General features: G+C 40.9%; 1 protein-coding gene and 1 pseudogene across 1 annotated transcript; both read left to right on the top strand.

Moving 5' to 3' along the window:
- Positions 1-7065: 7065 nt before the first annotated feature.
- On the top strand, positions 7066-8032 carry LOC748182 (RNA polymerase II subunit A C-terminal domain phosphatase SSU72 like protein 2-like). The gene has a single exon (XM_063783547.1). It carries the CDS (start codon positions 7066-7068, stop codon positions 7648-7650), a length of 585 nt encoding a protein of 194 aa, XP_063639617.1. The 3' UTR covers positions 7651-8032.
- Positions 8033-10693: 2661 nt separating this feature from the next.
- On the top strand, positions 10694-14583 carry LOC134807318 (uncharacterized; annotated as a pseudogene).
- The last annotated feature ends 1198 nt before the right edge of the window (positions 14584-15781 follow it).

The raw sequence follows: 15781 nt of genomic DNA on the forward strand, positions 1-15781 counted from the left end.
ATAGAACTATGAAAGATAACGTCAAAGTTGTAATTTTTATGATGTAATCATGCCCCTGACACTACAGGAGCCTAGAGAATGGCATGGGCCTAGTTAGTACACTCCCCTTGCTGGGCTAGAGTCAGCAATGAGCTGTAATAGGAAGTCATTGTCTGTCAATACTGACACAGGGAACATTTACCGAGCATTTACTATGTTCTAGGAACTGTTCTGGCTAATCTGGAAGGGCAGATAAAGAAGTCTACCACTTGCCATAAAGGGGTTTGCAGTCTCTTAGGAGACAACCCTGCCAAACAGTAACATACCAGGTTGTTTGAAACACATCAACAACAAAACACCACCACCAAACAAAAGAGAAACAGGAGCAAATCTATTTTTTTAGAGAGTTGAGAAGAATAGCACAAATACATAAAATGAAAAATAAGAACAATCTTCAAAATAGAAAATAAATTTTATGATAAATTAGTATAAATAAGACTTCACAAAACAAGATGTACAAATGGACCATAAACACATGAGATGATGCTCAGCATCTTTAGTCATCAGGGGAATGCAAACTAAAATGCCAAAATTCCACTCAGAAACACTAAATGGCTAAAATAGAAAAGGTGAGAAAGAATGAATGTTGGTGAAGTTGTGGAACAATGGGGACGCTGATGCTCGGAATGTAAACTGATGAAACCACTTTGGAAAAAAATATTTGGCAATTCTTAGGAAGTTCAACATATATTTATCCTATAGCCCAGACATTTCAGTCTTAGGTACTCACCCAAGAGAAATTGGTTGCTTGAGGGCCTGAAGGGAGAACTGGTAGGGTGTGCTTTATGAGTGTTGTCAGTTAGGCCCTGGGCTTGCGATCCGAGGAGGGAAGAGGAGAGAGGCTGATTTTGGTATCCTGAGATTCTTCATGGACCCAAGAAGAAAAAGTGAAATCCTGAAGTGGGTTGAAGGGGACCAGGAAACTCGAAGGCTTTCTTTAGGTGCATCTGAAGAGATCTGCTGCTTGCTTTGTTCTTTACTACCAGACTTGGGCCAACAGAGACCACTTTGTCTTCTAGCATCTGTGGGACTGCTCCTGTTAGGGGAAGAAGGTATCTGAGTTACGTAAGGTGAATCCATACGGGTCTGCAGCAACCTCAGTTCTTATCTCTTCAGAGCAGCAAGAATTCGACTAAGAGGCATAAGGCAAAAGAAGACCGAGGCAAGTCTCAGAGCAGGAGTGGAAGCTTATTCAACAGCTTTAGAGCAGAAAGTACACTTGGAAGAGACTCCAGTGGGTGACTTGAAGGACAAGTGCCCTGCTTAACCTTGATCCTGGGACTTTATATTCTGGCCCATTTTTGGCATATTGCACCCCTTTCCCATGATTCTTCCCTTAGGGTAGGCTGCCCACCTGCTAACACCCTCCTTATGCTTGGGAAGTGAGCATGCGCAGTGTGTTTAGGAAATTGTACTCATGTCCATCTGAGGCTTTCTTCCCTTTTCTGGTGGAATGCCTCCGGAAGGTCATACTCTGCCATTTTCTCTTAAGGCACATGCCTGCACTCACTTGCCCAAATCCTGAGATTTTATTGGAAGCTGATTACCAATCTCCAGTGTTTTTATCTGTTTGGGAAGTTGCCTCTCCCTGGTGCCCGAGTTCAATGAACACTTGAGTGTGGCAGCTATGGACCCTCAGGAGATTGTCTTTCCTCACTGGCTGCCAAGTTCTCATTTTTAGAGAGGCAGTGTGGTAACTGCCCAACCATCACTGGCTGGTCGCCTGACATTCCTGGTGGGTTGGGGGTAGAGCCCTCTCCTGCCTTGTTCATGTCTGTCTAACTACCTGTAACACTCCCATTTGGAGTCCAGGAGCACCTTGAGCTTCAGTGATAAAGATTCTGTGTTAGCAGGCCCAGCAGTCAGCAATGATGAGTCAGAAGAAACTGAACACTTACCAGTGACATGCAGAGGGGAGGCAGAAAGATGACAACTTGGACAAAAAGTAAATTCTATTAAAAAAAAATGTGAGGGGCCAACACTTTCTGAGGCCAAAACACGATTTCTCTTATAGCAATTTAGTGAGTGAATTGAGATCCAAATTTGATTTGACAAATACTTGAAAACAAAAAGCAGAAATATAAGAAACCACGAGGAAAAAGAAGGGACGTGGCAGATAAATCAAGAATAACAAAATGTAAATTACTAGAATTTCACAAGGAGTAAAAGGTATTCGTGGAAGTAAGACAATAATTAAAGAATAGTAGATTATTTCTTGAATGTAATAAAAGGCTCACTGTTTCAGGTTAAACCATGCTTTCTCAACGGGAGTGACAATGTCCCTAATGGGGCAGAATCTTGTTCTTGGAGGAGTGAACAGAAATCTCACTCCCTTTATGTACAGAGCACAGATGCCGTACATAAACAAATACACAATATATCTATGCTATTAAAATTGTATGGGGAAGCGATTAGGGAAAAATGTCTAAGAAGGCTCCTTAAGTGGGGGTTGATTAAAACAATGGAGAAATACTGGACAAGAGTGATGAGAAAAAAGAAACACTGAGGCATCTGTCAGTACAAATGTTGAACTCTAAAGAGAAAGAGAAAAATCTGACAAACATACAGTTAAAAAGAACATATTATCTACAGAAGAAGAATGATGCTGGAATTAGACTTTTTATCTCCAAGGCTGGAACGGACAGTGGCATAGCAGTTAAGGACTACCGAGAGAAAGGACTACAGCCCCACAATCCTGTACCCAGCTGAGATGTGGCCCCTCTGTTAGGTTGAAGGAAAGATACACAGCAATTCAGACAGTTTATCTCCTGTGTCCCCCAACAGAGAAACCTATTTGAGAGAAGACTTTCCAAACATTATCACTTATGTGAACCTGAGCAACAATTGGTGGGAATGTGAAGAAAAGAAAGGAAATGGAGGCATGTACTGAGGCTGGGACTAAATATTTCAATAATTTCTTACGTGTATAACAGAAAAAGAAGTTTAGACTTCAGGTAAAGTTCATTCTGAGTTGTAAATAAGGACTCAGAAATTGAAGGAACTATCTGTGAGATACATTTGACTAAGACTATTGAACTACAATTAACAAAATATCCTGGCAAAACCTGGAAGTTAGGAATAGGGGATCAGGGAAAAGTGAAAAAGAATTAAGAGCATTGCAAAACTCTTGTTTTCAAATAAGTACTAGAGAAACGTGTTCTGATCAGGAAGGCAGAGAAAGCACAGGTAACCATTTAATGGGGAGTGCAATCCAAGTAGAATTTCAAGTTAGGTACAAAATGGAGTATATAACAACTTGATAAAAACCAAGGGCAGAAATAACAATATAAAATCAAGAAGATGCGAGGAATGTACACTAAAAAGTCATTACACCAAATGTGTATACGCTAAATTCTAGCATGAAATAAATTTTGAAATGTGGGTGGGTGAAGGGATCACAGGAATAAGAAATAAAATCAGGATGAACATAATCCATGCCCAGACATTTTGATTCATTTGATCTGGGGTAGGTCCCAGACATTGGCATCTTATAAAAGTTTGGTAGAAAGGTCTTGAAATATCCAGCCACAGTTAACAATCACTGAACTAGAAAATCACTCTTAGCAGATTCCAGAACTGGAACTCTTATTGATATCTGTGTCTCGAGGTGCCTAGAAGCCAGAATACCTTTGCCATGTTCTCCCTCAGAATCTTGAGATTTATTTACTTTGGTTCAGGTCCTGTATAACTTGTGATATCGCAACAGCAGCGGAAACATTTTTCTCTGTCTCATCACGTTGTTTTTCTAATACACTTCTCCAGGTTTTGTCTTGTGTGTGTTCCCCTATATTTGGACTTACGTAGTCAAGAAGTCTGGTGCTTTGAAAAGCAATTAGTGTTTAAATAAATTATGTCTACTTTTATGTCTCTGAGTTGGTACTCTACCATCAGCTCAACATCTAATCCAATTAACCACATACTGTTTCCCTGGATTTTTTTGTTTGTCTCACTTTGTGTCTTCACTTGGAGGCAGAACACAATAAATGCCCTTGACATTTCCCCTGAGGACATAGGCAGTACCCATAGTACTACCTCTAAGAAGTGTTTCACATAGAAATTCACTTATATGATACATTTAGTATTTCATACTGATCCTCCCGGTATTATCCTTTTATTTCTGTTGAAATTATATCCAACCACTTTGTGTATCAGTCTTCAAGGTTTGGTTTAACACTGTTTCTCAATTCTTTTGGAACACACAAAACATCTTCCTTTTCAGTAACACTTATAGCTGGTCTCTGAGATTTTTCTTTTTTTCATTTGTTAGATTTCTTTAGGTCTCAGTCATTGAGTCTAATAAGACATTTCACAACATATTTAAGATCTGACTAGCTTTTCATTTATGTTGAATGTTTCCTCTCCTTTGGTTTTTCAAGAAAACCCTTTTCATTCTCTATGCCTGAAGCAGTGCATTTAACAATTCTTCAGGTGCTTCTAATGTATAGTCAAGTTTCAAAAATCTCTAGGGAAGTTCTTCTAAAACTTTGGCTTTTGGAATTATTAGGATGGCTTTGAAAAACACAGATCTCTGGGCTTCACCACTAGAGTTTCTGATTCAGTGGTTTGAGGTCCAAATTTGCATTTTTTTTTACAAGCTCCCAATTGATGCTAATGCTGAGCACACACTTTGAGAAACTTGAAGGTGTTTACTGATTTAAAAAATACAGTAAGCACTCACTAACTGTGCTCAATAAGTTCTTCAAAACAATGACTTGAAGCGAAATGATGTATAATAAAATCAATTATTATCATAGGTTAATTGATATGAAGAAGAGTCACAAAAACATCACCAAATTTCTAAATAAAGATTCAACACACTTTGAAAATTAAACCTTGAAATAAATGTGAGTTATACATACATTTAAGAAAGCTTAATAAAACCAAGTAAGATTATTATTTACCCAATTTTCGGTGAATCAGTGAGTGACAGTGGTCGTAGTTGTGGTAAGTTAAATCAAGGAATAAATGTTTGCAAAGAAAAAATTATAAGGAGCTCTTCCTACTCCTACACAGTGAAAAACCAACAGTGACAGATGCGGCAGGCTGATCTATTTTGTACTCTGATCATTATTGTCTTATGATTACCACATATTTTATGAATTTTTATTTTTCAATAATTTGTATTCATTCATTCATTTTCCAATCCGCTGATTCCACTTTAGAGTGGCAGGTGGCTGGAGCCAATCTCGGCAGCTCAAGGTGTGAGGCAGGAACCAACGCTGGACAGGACCCCATCTGGGGTTCAGGGCACACCCTCACACTAGGATCATAGAGATGTCAGTTCACCTGATGTGCACATCTTTGGGATGTGGGAGGAAACAAGAGTATCCAGAGACAACCCAAACAGACATAGGGAGAATATGCAAACTCCACACAGACAGTGGCCCCGCCAGAAGTCAAATTTTTTTCTCATTAATGTTATAATAAAATGATGTTAGGTGAGGCTGGGCACAGTGGCTCATGCCTGCAATCCCAGGACTTTGGGAGGCTGAAGCGGGTGGATCACTTGAGCCCCTGGGCTTTTGAGACCAGCCTGGGTAACATGGTAAAATTCCATCCTCTACAAAAGATACCAAAGTTACTCAGGCATGGTGGTACACACCTGTAGTCCAAGCTACTCAGGAGGTCGAGATGAGAGGAATGATTGAGCCCAGGAGTTTGAGGTTGCAGTGAGCCATGATGGCACCACTGCATTACAACCGGGGTGACAGAGTGAGACCCTGTCTCAAAATGAAAAAAGAAAAAAAAGGATGTTATTTGAGAACCTGCTGTATTTGCAATGTAAGAATCACCTGAAGAAGGACATAGAAAAATACAATATATTGCTGTATATCAGATCAGGGACATCAATTTTGTCACTGCACCAGGGACAAAAGTGATGTCCCTGATCTGATTTACATTGAAATAAATGTGAGCCATACATACATTTAAGAAAAATTAATAAAAACAAGCAAGGTTATTATTTACTCAATTTTCGGTTAATCAGTGAGTGAGAGCAAACAGAGCTCACATATAAATGAATCCCGACTGGGTGGGGCCCCCTTTGTGGAGATTTGCAACTTTAGGAATTTAATCATCTTGATGATTATTGTGATTAGTTAGGAGCCCATTATCATAATCTAATCAACCATAAGGTGATTGATTATAAAGTGACATGATTATCCTTATTGTTTGGAACCCATTTCATAATTTTAAAATCTCTTCATTTTCTTAATAAATTTTACAAAGTTTTAAAGAAAAATAATTCTAAACATTGTATTTCAGTACAGAAAACTAAGACACAACTGTACTTGAAAGCATATTAAAGTAGGCAGAGGCTTGCAGCAATTGCTGCCTTCTCTGGAGAATCATTATGATTTCAGTAATATCAAATGCAGAAAATGTTGTGTTGAATAACTCTTAAAATACCATAAGCAGATATGTTGTTTAGAATGGGCCTTTTTTTGTATTGGTGAAAAATTTTGTGAATTTCTGTACAAAACTATACATAATGGTCCTGTGATTTATGCAATTGCATTTCTCGAACATTATGAAAATTAAAACAAGCAACAACACTTGTAATTTATAATTAAATAGGGTGCAGCCTTGGACATCGTCAACATGTTTATAATCCAATTTCATGTCTGAAGGTCACTGGAGAGTCCTATGACATGCTTGCAGGTAGCTTAATTGTCTTGGCCATCGTCAATAGCAGCCCCCATTCACTAGGAGAACCACCAGAGCAAACTCCAGATTTTAAATGAATCCAGACTGGGTGGTGCCACCTTTGTGGAGAGTTAATACTTTAGGTAATTTAATCATCTTGATTGTTCTTGTGATGAGTTAGGAGGCGATTATAACAACCGAATCAATCCAGAAGTCATGAAGTCTCCACCCACTAATTAAGGTGACTCAATATAAACCTGCCTCCTGTGCCTCCACATTAGCTCATTTGGAAGACCTGGGTATAGGTGGTCGTCTCCTTGGTTCCGAGTCCCTGCAGCAGCTGAGGTGCCTGTGTCTCTCTGGTTCCCAGTGGCCGCCATCATGCTCTCCTCCCCACTCAGGGTGGCTGTGGTGTGCGTGAGCAATGTGAACAGGAGCATGGAGGCCCACAGCATCCTCAGGAGAAAAGGGCTAAGTGTCCGGTCTTTTGGAACTGAATCTCATGTGAGGCTACCAGGACCAAGACCCCATCGTCCTATTGTTTATGATTTTGCAACAACATATAAGGAGATGTACAATGACCTCCTCAGGAATGATAGAGAATGCTACACCCGCAACGGAATCTTACACATCTTGGGAAGAAATGAGAGAATCAAGCCCGGTCCAGAAAGGTTTCAGGACTGCACTGATTTCTTTGATGTCATCTTCACCTGTGAGGAGAGGGTCTATGACACAGTGGTGGAAGATCTGTGTTCCAGAGAACAGCAGACCTTTCAGCCTGTGCACGTGATCAACATGGACATCCAAGATATCCTGGAAGATGCCACCCTGGGAGCTTTCCTCATCTCTGAGATTTGCCAGTGCCTGCAGCAGTCAGACGACATGGAAGACAATCTGGAGGAGCTGCTGTTGCAAATGGAGGAGAAGGCAGGAAAAAGCTTTCTTCACACCGTCTGCTTCTACTGAACATCTGGGCTGGCTTTGTCCCCTTCCTCAGTAAGAACTTCGGCATGGGACTTTAGTCCGGATTTATTGTGAGAAGCATCTGCACAGACCTTCCACTCAGTACTGTTTGTATTACTTTTGTACACATCACCTGGAAAGAGACTATTACCAAGAAAATATTTTATGGGAAATGAGAAGGACTAACATTTTTAAAAGCACGAAAAATGCTTGGCATTGTTCTAGGTGCATTACATGGCATAACTAATTTAGTGCTTATATCATTCTACAAGGAAGCTAGCCCACCATGACGCCATTTTCCAGATGAGCAAACCGAGCTGATAATGGACTGCTGGAAAAATGGTTTATTTAAGGGTATTCAGCAGATAAATAACATTGTATAGATAAGCACCTTTTAAATAAACTTCCTTTTCTCAATTTGAGTGATTTTTTTTAATTTTTAAATTTTTGAAGTTAGTTGAGACCAATGGAGTGTGGTATGTTAACTTAAATGTTGTTCTTCTTTAATAAGAGTATAATATTACATGTTTGAACAGATAAATGTTTTTACATATAGATTATATCTTTTTTACTAATGCTCATTTTAATAGGTAAAATCCAAGTTGGATAATGAACTACATATTATTGTAAAATTTGGAATTATCTGCTCAAATCATAGGTCATCAAATTAAATGAAATAAAAAATGTAAATAAAAAGTATATTCTTATTTCTGTTTGGGGGATGCATTTCAAGCCACTAAGCGACACGCTTTTGTTTAACCCTTATGAATTACACTGAAAAAAAAAAAAAAACCCAAGTTGGATAACAAACTACAGATTATTGTAAAATTTGGAATTATCTCCTCAAATAATGGGTCACCAAATGAAATCAAATAAAAAATTTAAAATAAAAGTATATTCTTATTTATGTTGGGGGATGGATTTCACACCACTAAGCCACATGTTTTTATTTAAGTCTTATAGATTACACTGAAATAAGCAATCTCTCATATTGAGAGATTCCAATTGTATTAAATTTAAAATGTTTTGTGATTTGAGCATTGAGAATATCAGGTGATAAACCTAATGATGTTTTCACGGAGAAACAAGTGAAATACTTTCCATAATCCTTGGTAGTGGCACTAAAAGATGTTCACTAATAGGAAAAAAAATAGATCAGAAGTAGTTGTTCAGAGTTGAATTAATTTACATATTATCTATTGAATTACACATTATGGCAACCTAAAATAACAGCAGAGATTAGCTTTCAAAAGATAATGAGTTTATTTAAACGAAGGATTGCAAACAGGAATGTACCAGGTGTAACAAGTTGTAGGTGCATCCTGACAGGTTGGGGTAAGGGGAAACTTTTAAAGGCAAAAAGAAGTCCACAGAAACTACCTTAAAACAAAGTTTATTGGTCACAGAGGCTGACTGCAGGAGTTGCCATTAGCTTATTGGTGGTGACAGCCATTGCTAGGCATGTGTTCTTGCGAGAACATTTTATCTGGAACGCTGCAGTCTTGAATATAAAGCAGTTATAGAAATATGTGTGAACATGCAGAATGAGCAAAGTGTGTAAGACCTGCTGGTGGTGTAAAGCATGTAGGATGTGACATAATCTCTTGTGGGCTTTAGGGAGTCGTGATAGTTCTTATCTCAGATATACAGTCATGGGCTCCCCTCCTTCATGACCCTCCAGCTCCACTTCACCTGGATCTGACGATAGTGGACTTCATCTTGGTAGTAACAACTTTCACATTTTTGGTATCAGAAACTTCCAAAGCTTTAAGAAAATATTCTTTTTCCTCTTGCAGTGTAGGTAGCAGGAGGCAACTGGAAGTGAGGAACCCAGCTGGTACAGTAGTTCCCAGAGGAGAGGTTGGAAGCTTGGGGGAGGGAAGTGTCTGTCAAAAGGCAGAAGAATGGACACATTGGAGAGGGATGTTAGAGCTGCCATGAGAGACTTCTTGATGAGAAAAGGAGGACTTTTGAATCACTCTCAGATTTCTGACTTTAAGGGTGGCTGGGTCCAAATATGTAAGTGAAAGTTTTGGTGGTAGGGCAGTGAGGTGTTTCCTCACTGATTGTTTCTCTCTATTCTGTCAATGTGGCTTAAGATAAGGCCATCAGCTGGCAGTGGGCAGTCAGGATCATGATTGGGGATGGGGTGAGGATATTTGGCATAGATAATTGTAGAATATGGGAATACAAACCTGAGTGTAGGTTTTTGTGAGAGTTCTTCTGAAGGTAAAAGTGAGACTCTCCCATAGATACTACTTTTACCAGCCAATCCGTTTGGAAAAACATGACAAGGTGGTTGAGTTTCTCTTTTCTCTCTGTTTGGACATGGACAATGCAAATGTGACAGAAGAGCAAGGTGCAGAAATGCTTCGGGAGTTTGAAAGGGTGTAATTATAGTGATAAACCATGAAAGCTGGTTTTGGACCAGAAAGGGTGAATAAGTAGGGATTGGGCTGGAATCCATGGGTTGTGGCACAATGCATGGTCAAACAGCCCTTATAGTTTAAATAAAGAAGCAAAAGTGAATGGAAAGATGTGGTCTTATAGTTGGGGCATGACTGTTTCAGATTTTGATCTAGTGGTGAGACTCTTGATGACTGTGACCATGTGTATCTCTGGTGGGGTGTAGACAAGTGCAATTGGAGAAGAAGTGAGAATGTGAGGGTGCTGGGTGGATAATCTGTGTGGGTGCTGGAATTGCTAAGAACTGTGGCAGTAGTTGGGTGTGAGGAAGCATGAGAAGTGAGAGCTAATATTATCACTAAAAATCCAGGGTGTGGGAAGTATGGGGCATGATTATATGTTGGGCAGATATGGTAAGAAGACTTTCTAGGTTGTTGAACACCTCTAGTATTGGTTTATTGGGTAGAGGGAGGGGAGCTGTGATTGATAGTTGTAATGGTGACCTCGCGTATCTGACTATATACTATGTAGAGTGGGAAATAAAGATTTAGATTTGCTGTAATGAAAAGACAATGATTTCTTGAGGAAGTAGCCAGAGAAAGAGGCAAATGGGTGTTCACATGGTTATTGAAGATGAAAAATGACATTTGGATACAAATTTCAGGAAGATTTGAAGGTGAATCTTAACTATAAAAGTGAGTTATGCCAGAAAGAAGGATATTGTGATAAGGACGAGTGAAATGAACATTGCTTTAGGTGTGTCTGACAAATTTCTATTTCTTGATTACATGATGTATGCCTCATAATAATTTGTTAAGCAACTCCTTTATTTTTGTTTGGTTTTCTGTATTTGTGTATGTGTGTTTTTTCTTCCGTTTTAAAATTACCATAAGAAGACTAACAAAACACTCAAGAAATGAGGGAAATACTTTGTTTCATAAAAATACTTAACATTATAAATACGTTAATAGCTTTATTTGTAATTGTTTTATTTCCTCTCTTTTACTTCCTCTCCCTCCTCACTTCCCACGTCCAATCTTCTCCTTCTCCTTCTTCTTCTTTTTTTTTTTTTTTTTAGTATTTATTGATCATTCTTGGGTGTTTCTCAGAGAGGGGAATTTGGCAGGGTCATAGGACAATAGTGGAGGGAAGGTCAGCAGATATATATGTGAACAAGGGTCTCTGGTTTTCCTAGGCAGAGGACCCTGCGGCCTTCCGCAGTGTTTGTGTCCCTGGGTACTTGAGATTAGGGAGTGTGATGACTCTTAACGAGCATGCTGCCTTCAAGCATCTGTTTAACAAAGCACATCTTGCACCGCCCTTAATCCATTTAACCCTGAGTGGACACAGCACATGTTTCAGAGAGCACGGGGTTGGGGGTAAGGTTATAGATTAACATCATCCCAAGGCAGAAGAATTTTTCTTAGTACAGAACAAAATGGAGTCTCCTATGTCTACTTCTTTCTACACAGACACCGCAACAATCTGATTTCTCTTTCTTTTCCCCACATTTCCCCCCTTTCTATTCGACAAAACTGCCATCGTCATCATGGCCCATTTCCAATGAGGTGTTGAGCACACCTCCCATACGTGTTGGTGGCCTGGCAGAGGGGCTCCTCACTTCCCAGACGGGGCAGCCGGGCAGAGGCGCCCCCCACTTCCCGGACGGGGTGGCTGCCGGGCGGGGGCTGCCCCCCACCTCCCTCCCAGGCGGGGCGGCTGCTGGGCGTAGGGGCTCCTTAGTTCTCAGACGGGGTGGCGGGGCAGAGACACTCCTCACCTCCTAGATGGGGTGGCGGTCGGGCAGAGACACTCCTCAGTTCCCAGACGAGGTCAGGGCCGGACAGAGGTGCTCCACATATCTCAGATGATGGGTGGCCAGGCAGAGACGAACCTCACTTCCCAGACCGGATGGCTGCTGGGAAGAGACGCTCCTCACTTCCCAGACTGGGCGGCCGGGCAGAGACACTCCTCAGTTCCCAGATGGGGTTGCGGCCAGACAGAGGCACTCTTCACATCTCAGATTGGGTGGCTGGGCAGAGGGGCTCCTCACATCCCAGAACGGATGGCTGCCAGGAAGAGGCGCTCCTCACTTCCCAGACTGGGCAGCCAGGCAGAGACACTCCGCAGTTCCCAGACGGGGTTGCGGCCGGGCAGAAGCGCTACTCACATCTCAGATTGGGTGGCTGGGCAGAGGGGCTCCTCACATCCCAGACGATGGGGGGCCAGGCAGAGACGCTCCTCACTTCCCAGACGGGGTGGCGGCAGGGCAGAGGCTGCAATCTCGGTACTTTGGGAGGCCAAGGCAGGCGGCTGGGAGGTGGAGGTTGTAGCGAGTCGAGATCACGCCACTGCACTCCAGCCTGGGCAACATTGAGCACTGAGTGAGCGAGACTCCATCCGCAATCCCCCCACCTCGGGAGGCCAAGGCAGGGAGATCACTCATGGTCAGGAGCTGGAGACCAGCCCGGCCAACACGGCGAAACCCCTTCTCCACCAAAAAACACAAAAACCAGTCAGGCGTGGCGGCGCGAGCCTGCAATCCCAGGCACTCGGCAGGCTGAGGCAGGAGAATCAGGCAGGGAGGTTGCAGTGAGCTGAGATGGCGGCAGTATAGTCCAGCCTCAGCTTGGCATCAGAGGGAGACCGTGGAGAGGGAGAGGGAGAGGGAGACCATGGAGAGGGAGAGGGAGAGGGCTGAGCCTCCTTCTTCTTCTTTTTTGAGACAGTCTCACTCTGTTGCCCAGGCTGGAGTGCAGTGGTGCGATCTTGGCTCACTCACTGCAACATCCGCCTCCCATGTTCAAGCAATTCTCCTGCCTCAGCCTCCCAAGTAGCTGGGAGTACAGGTGCACAGCACCACACTTGGTTAATTTTTGTATTTTGGATTACTGGTGTGAGCCAGAGCTCCCGGCCCCATGTCCGATCTACCCCAAGGTGTGACCTGGATTGTGTAATCACCATGTGGCTTGTTTGTGGTTTTACACAAGTCTAATCCATGAAGCAGAGAATGTAATACTTCAAGCTCAGTCTGTTGGTTGAAGCGAGTCATAAGGCAATGTCCCTGGATAGAAGGGGATGGGTAATAGACTGCACATCATGATGGGGGAATGGCACGTGTGTTCAGCAGAGAGAATGGCTGGCAGCTCTTTTAACAGATGGGCAACCATACCTGATAAACTATCAGATTGACAAATGTTCAAAAGGTTGACACTATACCCTGCTGGCAAGTTTGTGAGGGAAAAGGCATGTTTGCCCGTCGTAATGAAAAATGTTACAAGCTCTATGGAGGGCATCTTGAATATCTAATAAATCTAAAAACATGTTTACTCTGTCTTCCAAGTAGCCTTATAAGTAGCTAGGACTCAGGTGTGTGCCACCACACTTCGCTAATTTCTATTTTTTATTTTCTTGTAGAGATAGGGCTTCACTGTGTTGCTCAGGCTGGTCTTGAACTCCTGGCCTCAAGGCGATTCTCCTGCCTCAGCCTCTCAAGGTGCTGGGATTATTGGCATGAGCCGCTGTTTCTGGCCTATACGTCTCTTTGACCACAGTAATCCTACTTCTAAAAATTAACCATAAGGTCTATCAGCAGAATTATCCGACTGAAGAAGTGAGAAAAAAAGAACAAAAAAGAAAAGAAAGAGATCCTCAGGTACTGGAGGAACAATATCAAAAGGTCGAACAGATGTGTAGTTTGGGTCTCAAAATGAAATGAGAGAAAGAATGGGACTGATTTTTGTTTTTGAGGCAATAATTGTGAAATTATTCAAATTAGGTAAAAAGCTAAACTATTACAGATTGAAAAAGCTCACAGAACTTCATGGAGGCTTAAAAACAAAGAAAGTTGTATGTAGATGCCTCCCAATCAAACTGAAAATTAAGACAACGGGGAAAAATTTAAATGTAGCCGAAGGAGGCAGGACAGAAAACACTGGTACCTTAGTAGCATCAAGCACACTTGATTTTGATTACTCTCATAGTCCTCCAGTAATACAAACAGGATTATCTGGAGAAGTTGTTGATTCTGAGGCTGGAAATATATAAGATGAACCTGGGGCATCTCATAATGCCAGAGTGTTTCCTTTTCCACGAAAAATGAAGTAAAACCAAACAGACACCACGATGGGGCACATGAAAGGGCCCAGGAGGCAACTGAAAGTGCTTGCGATGGCCAAAACAGAAAGTTTGAGCAACAAAACAAAGCAGGATTGAATTGTAACCCCACATAGAAAAATAAATATCCAAGATTCCATACTGCTATGAAGAAATAATTGAATAAATTCATTAATGAGGGGGAGAAAAGACACATCTGTGAGGAGTAAGTCCATATAATTTACATGGATAATCCACCCACAAGAAGTAGGGCACAAGTCCTCACTTCTTAAATGCGGGCTGCACATAGGGACTTTTTGTAAACAGTCCAGCATGGAAAATGGGAAAAAGGGTAAATTCACAGTGGAGAAGGCTGATGAAGTGGAGCTGGAAGGTCATGAAGGAGGGGAGCCCATGCTTGTGTCTTTGAGATAAGAACTATCACAAGGACTCTCTAAAACCCACAAGAGATTATGGCACGTCCTACATCCTTTACACCATCAGCAGGTCTTACACACTTTGCTCATTCTGCATGGCCACACATATTTCTATAACTGCATTATCTTCAAGACTGCCGCATTCCAGAGAAAATGTTCTCGCAAGAACACATGCCTAGCAATGGCTGTCTCCACCAATAAGCTAATGCCGACCCCTGCAATGAGCTTCTGTGACCAATACATTTATTTCAAAGCAGCTTCTGTGGACTTCTTTTTGCCTTTAAAAGTTTCCCCTTACCCCAACCTCTCAGGATACACCTGTGACTTGTTATACCTGGTGTATTCCTGATTCCAGTCCTTCATTCAAATAAACTCATTTTGAGAGCTAATCTCTGCTGTTATTTTAGGTTGCCGTAATAAGTCTAGTTCAATAGATAACATGTCAGTTAACTTAACTATGAACAACTACTTCTGATCTATTTTTCTCCTATTAGTAAACATGGTTTAGTGCTACTACCAAGGATTATGAAAAAGTGTTTCAATTGTTTCTCCTTGAAAACATCACTAGGTTTATCACCTGATGTTCTCAATGTTCATACCAATGAACATTTTGAACCTAATAAAATTTTCACTGTGAAAGATCCATTTTTTTCAGTGTAATTCATAAGGTTTAAACAAAAGCATGTCGCTTAGTGGCTTGAAATGCATCCCCCAAACAGAAATAAGAATATACTTTTTATTTACATTTTTTATTTCATTTAATTTGATGACCTATGATTTGAGCAGATAATTCCAAATTTTACAATAATATGTAGTTCATTATCCAACTTGGATTTTACTTATTAAAGTGAGCATTAGTAAAAAAGATATAATCTATATGTAAAAACATTTATCTGTTCAAACATGCAATATTATACTCTTATTAAAGAAGAACAACATTTAAGTTAACATACCACACTCCATTGGTCTCAACTAACTTCAAAAATTTAAAAATTAAAAAAAATCACTCAAATTGAGAAAAGGAAGTTTATTTAAAAGGTGCTTATCTATACAATGTTATTTATCTGCTGAACACCCTTAAACAAATCATTTTTCCAGCAGTCCATTATCAGCTCGCTTTGCTCCTGTGGAAAATGGCGTCATGGTGGGCTAGCTTCCTTGTAGAATGATATAAGCATTAAATAAGTTATGCCATG

This window comes from Pan troglodytes, chromosome 9 (assembly GCF_028858775.2).
Source record: "Pan troglodytes isolate AG18354 chromosome 9, NHGRI_mPanTro3-v2.0_pri, whole genome shotgun sequence".
Lineage (NCBI taxonomy): Eukaryota > Metazoa > Chordata > Mammalia > Primates > Hominidae > Pan > Pan troglodytes.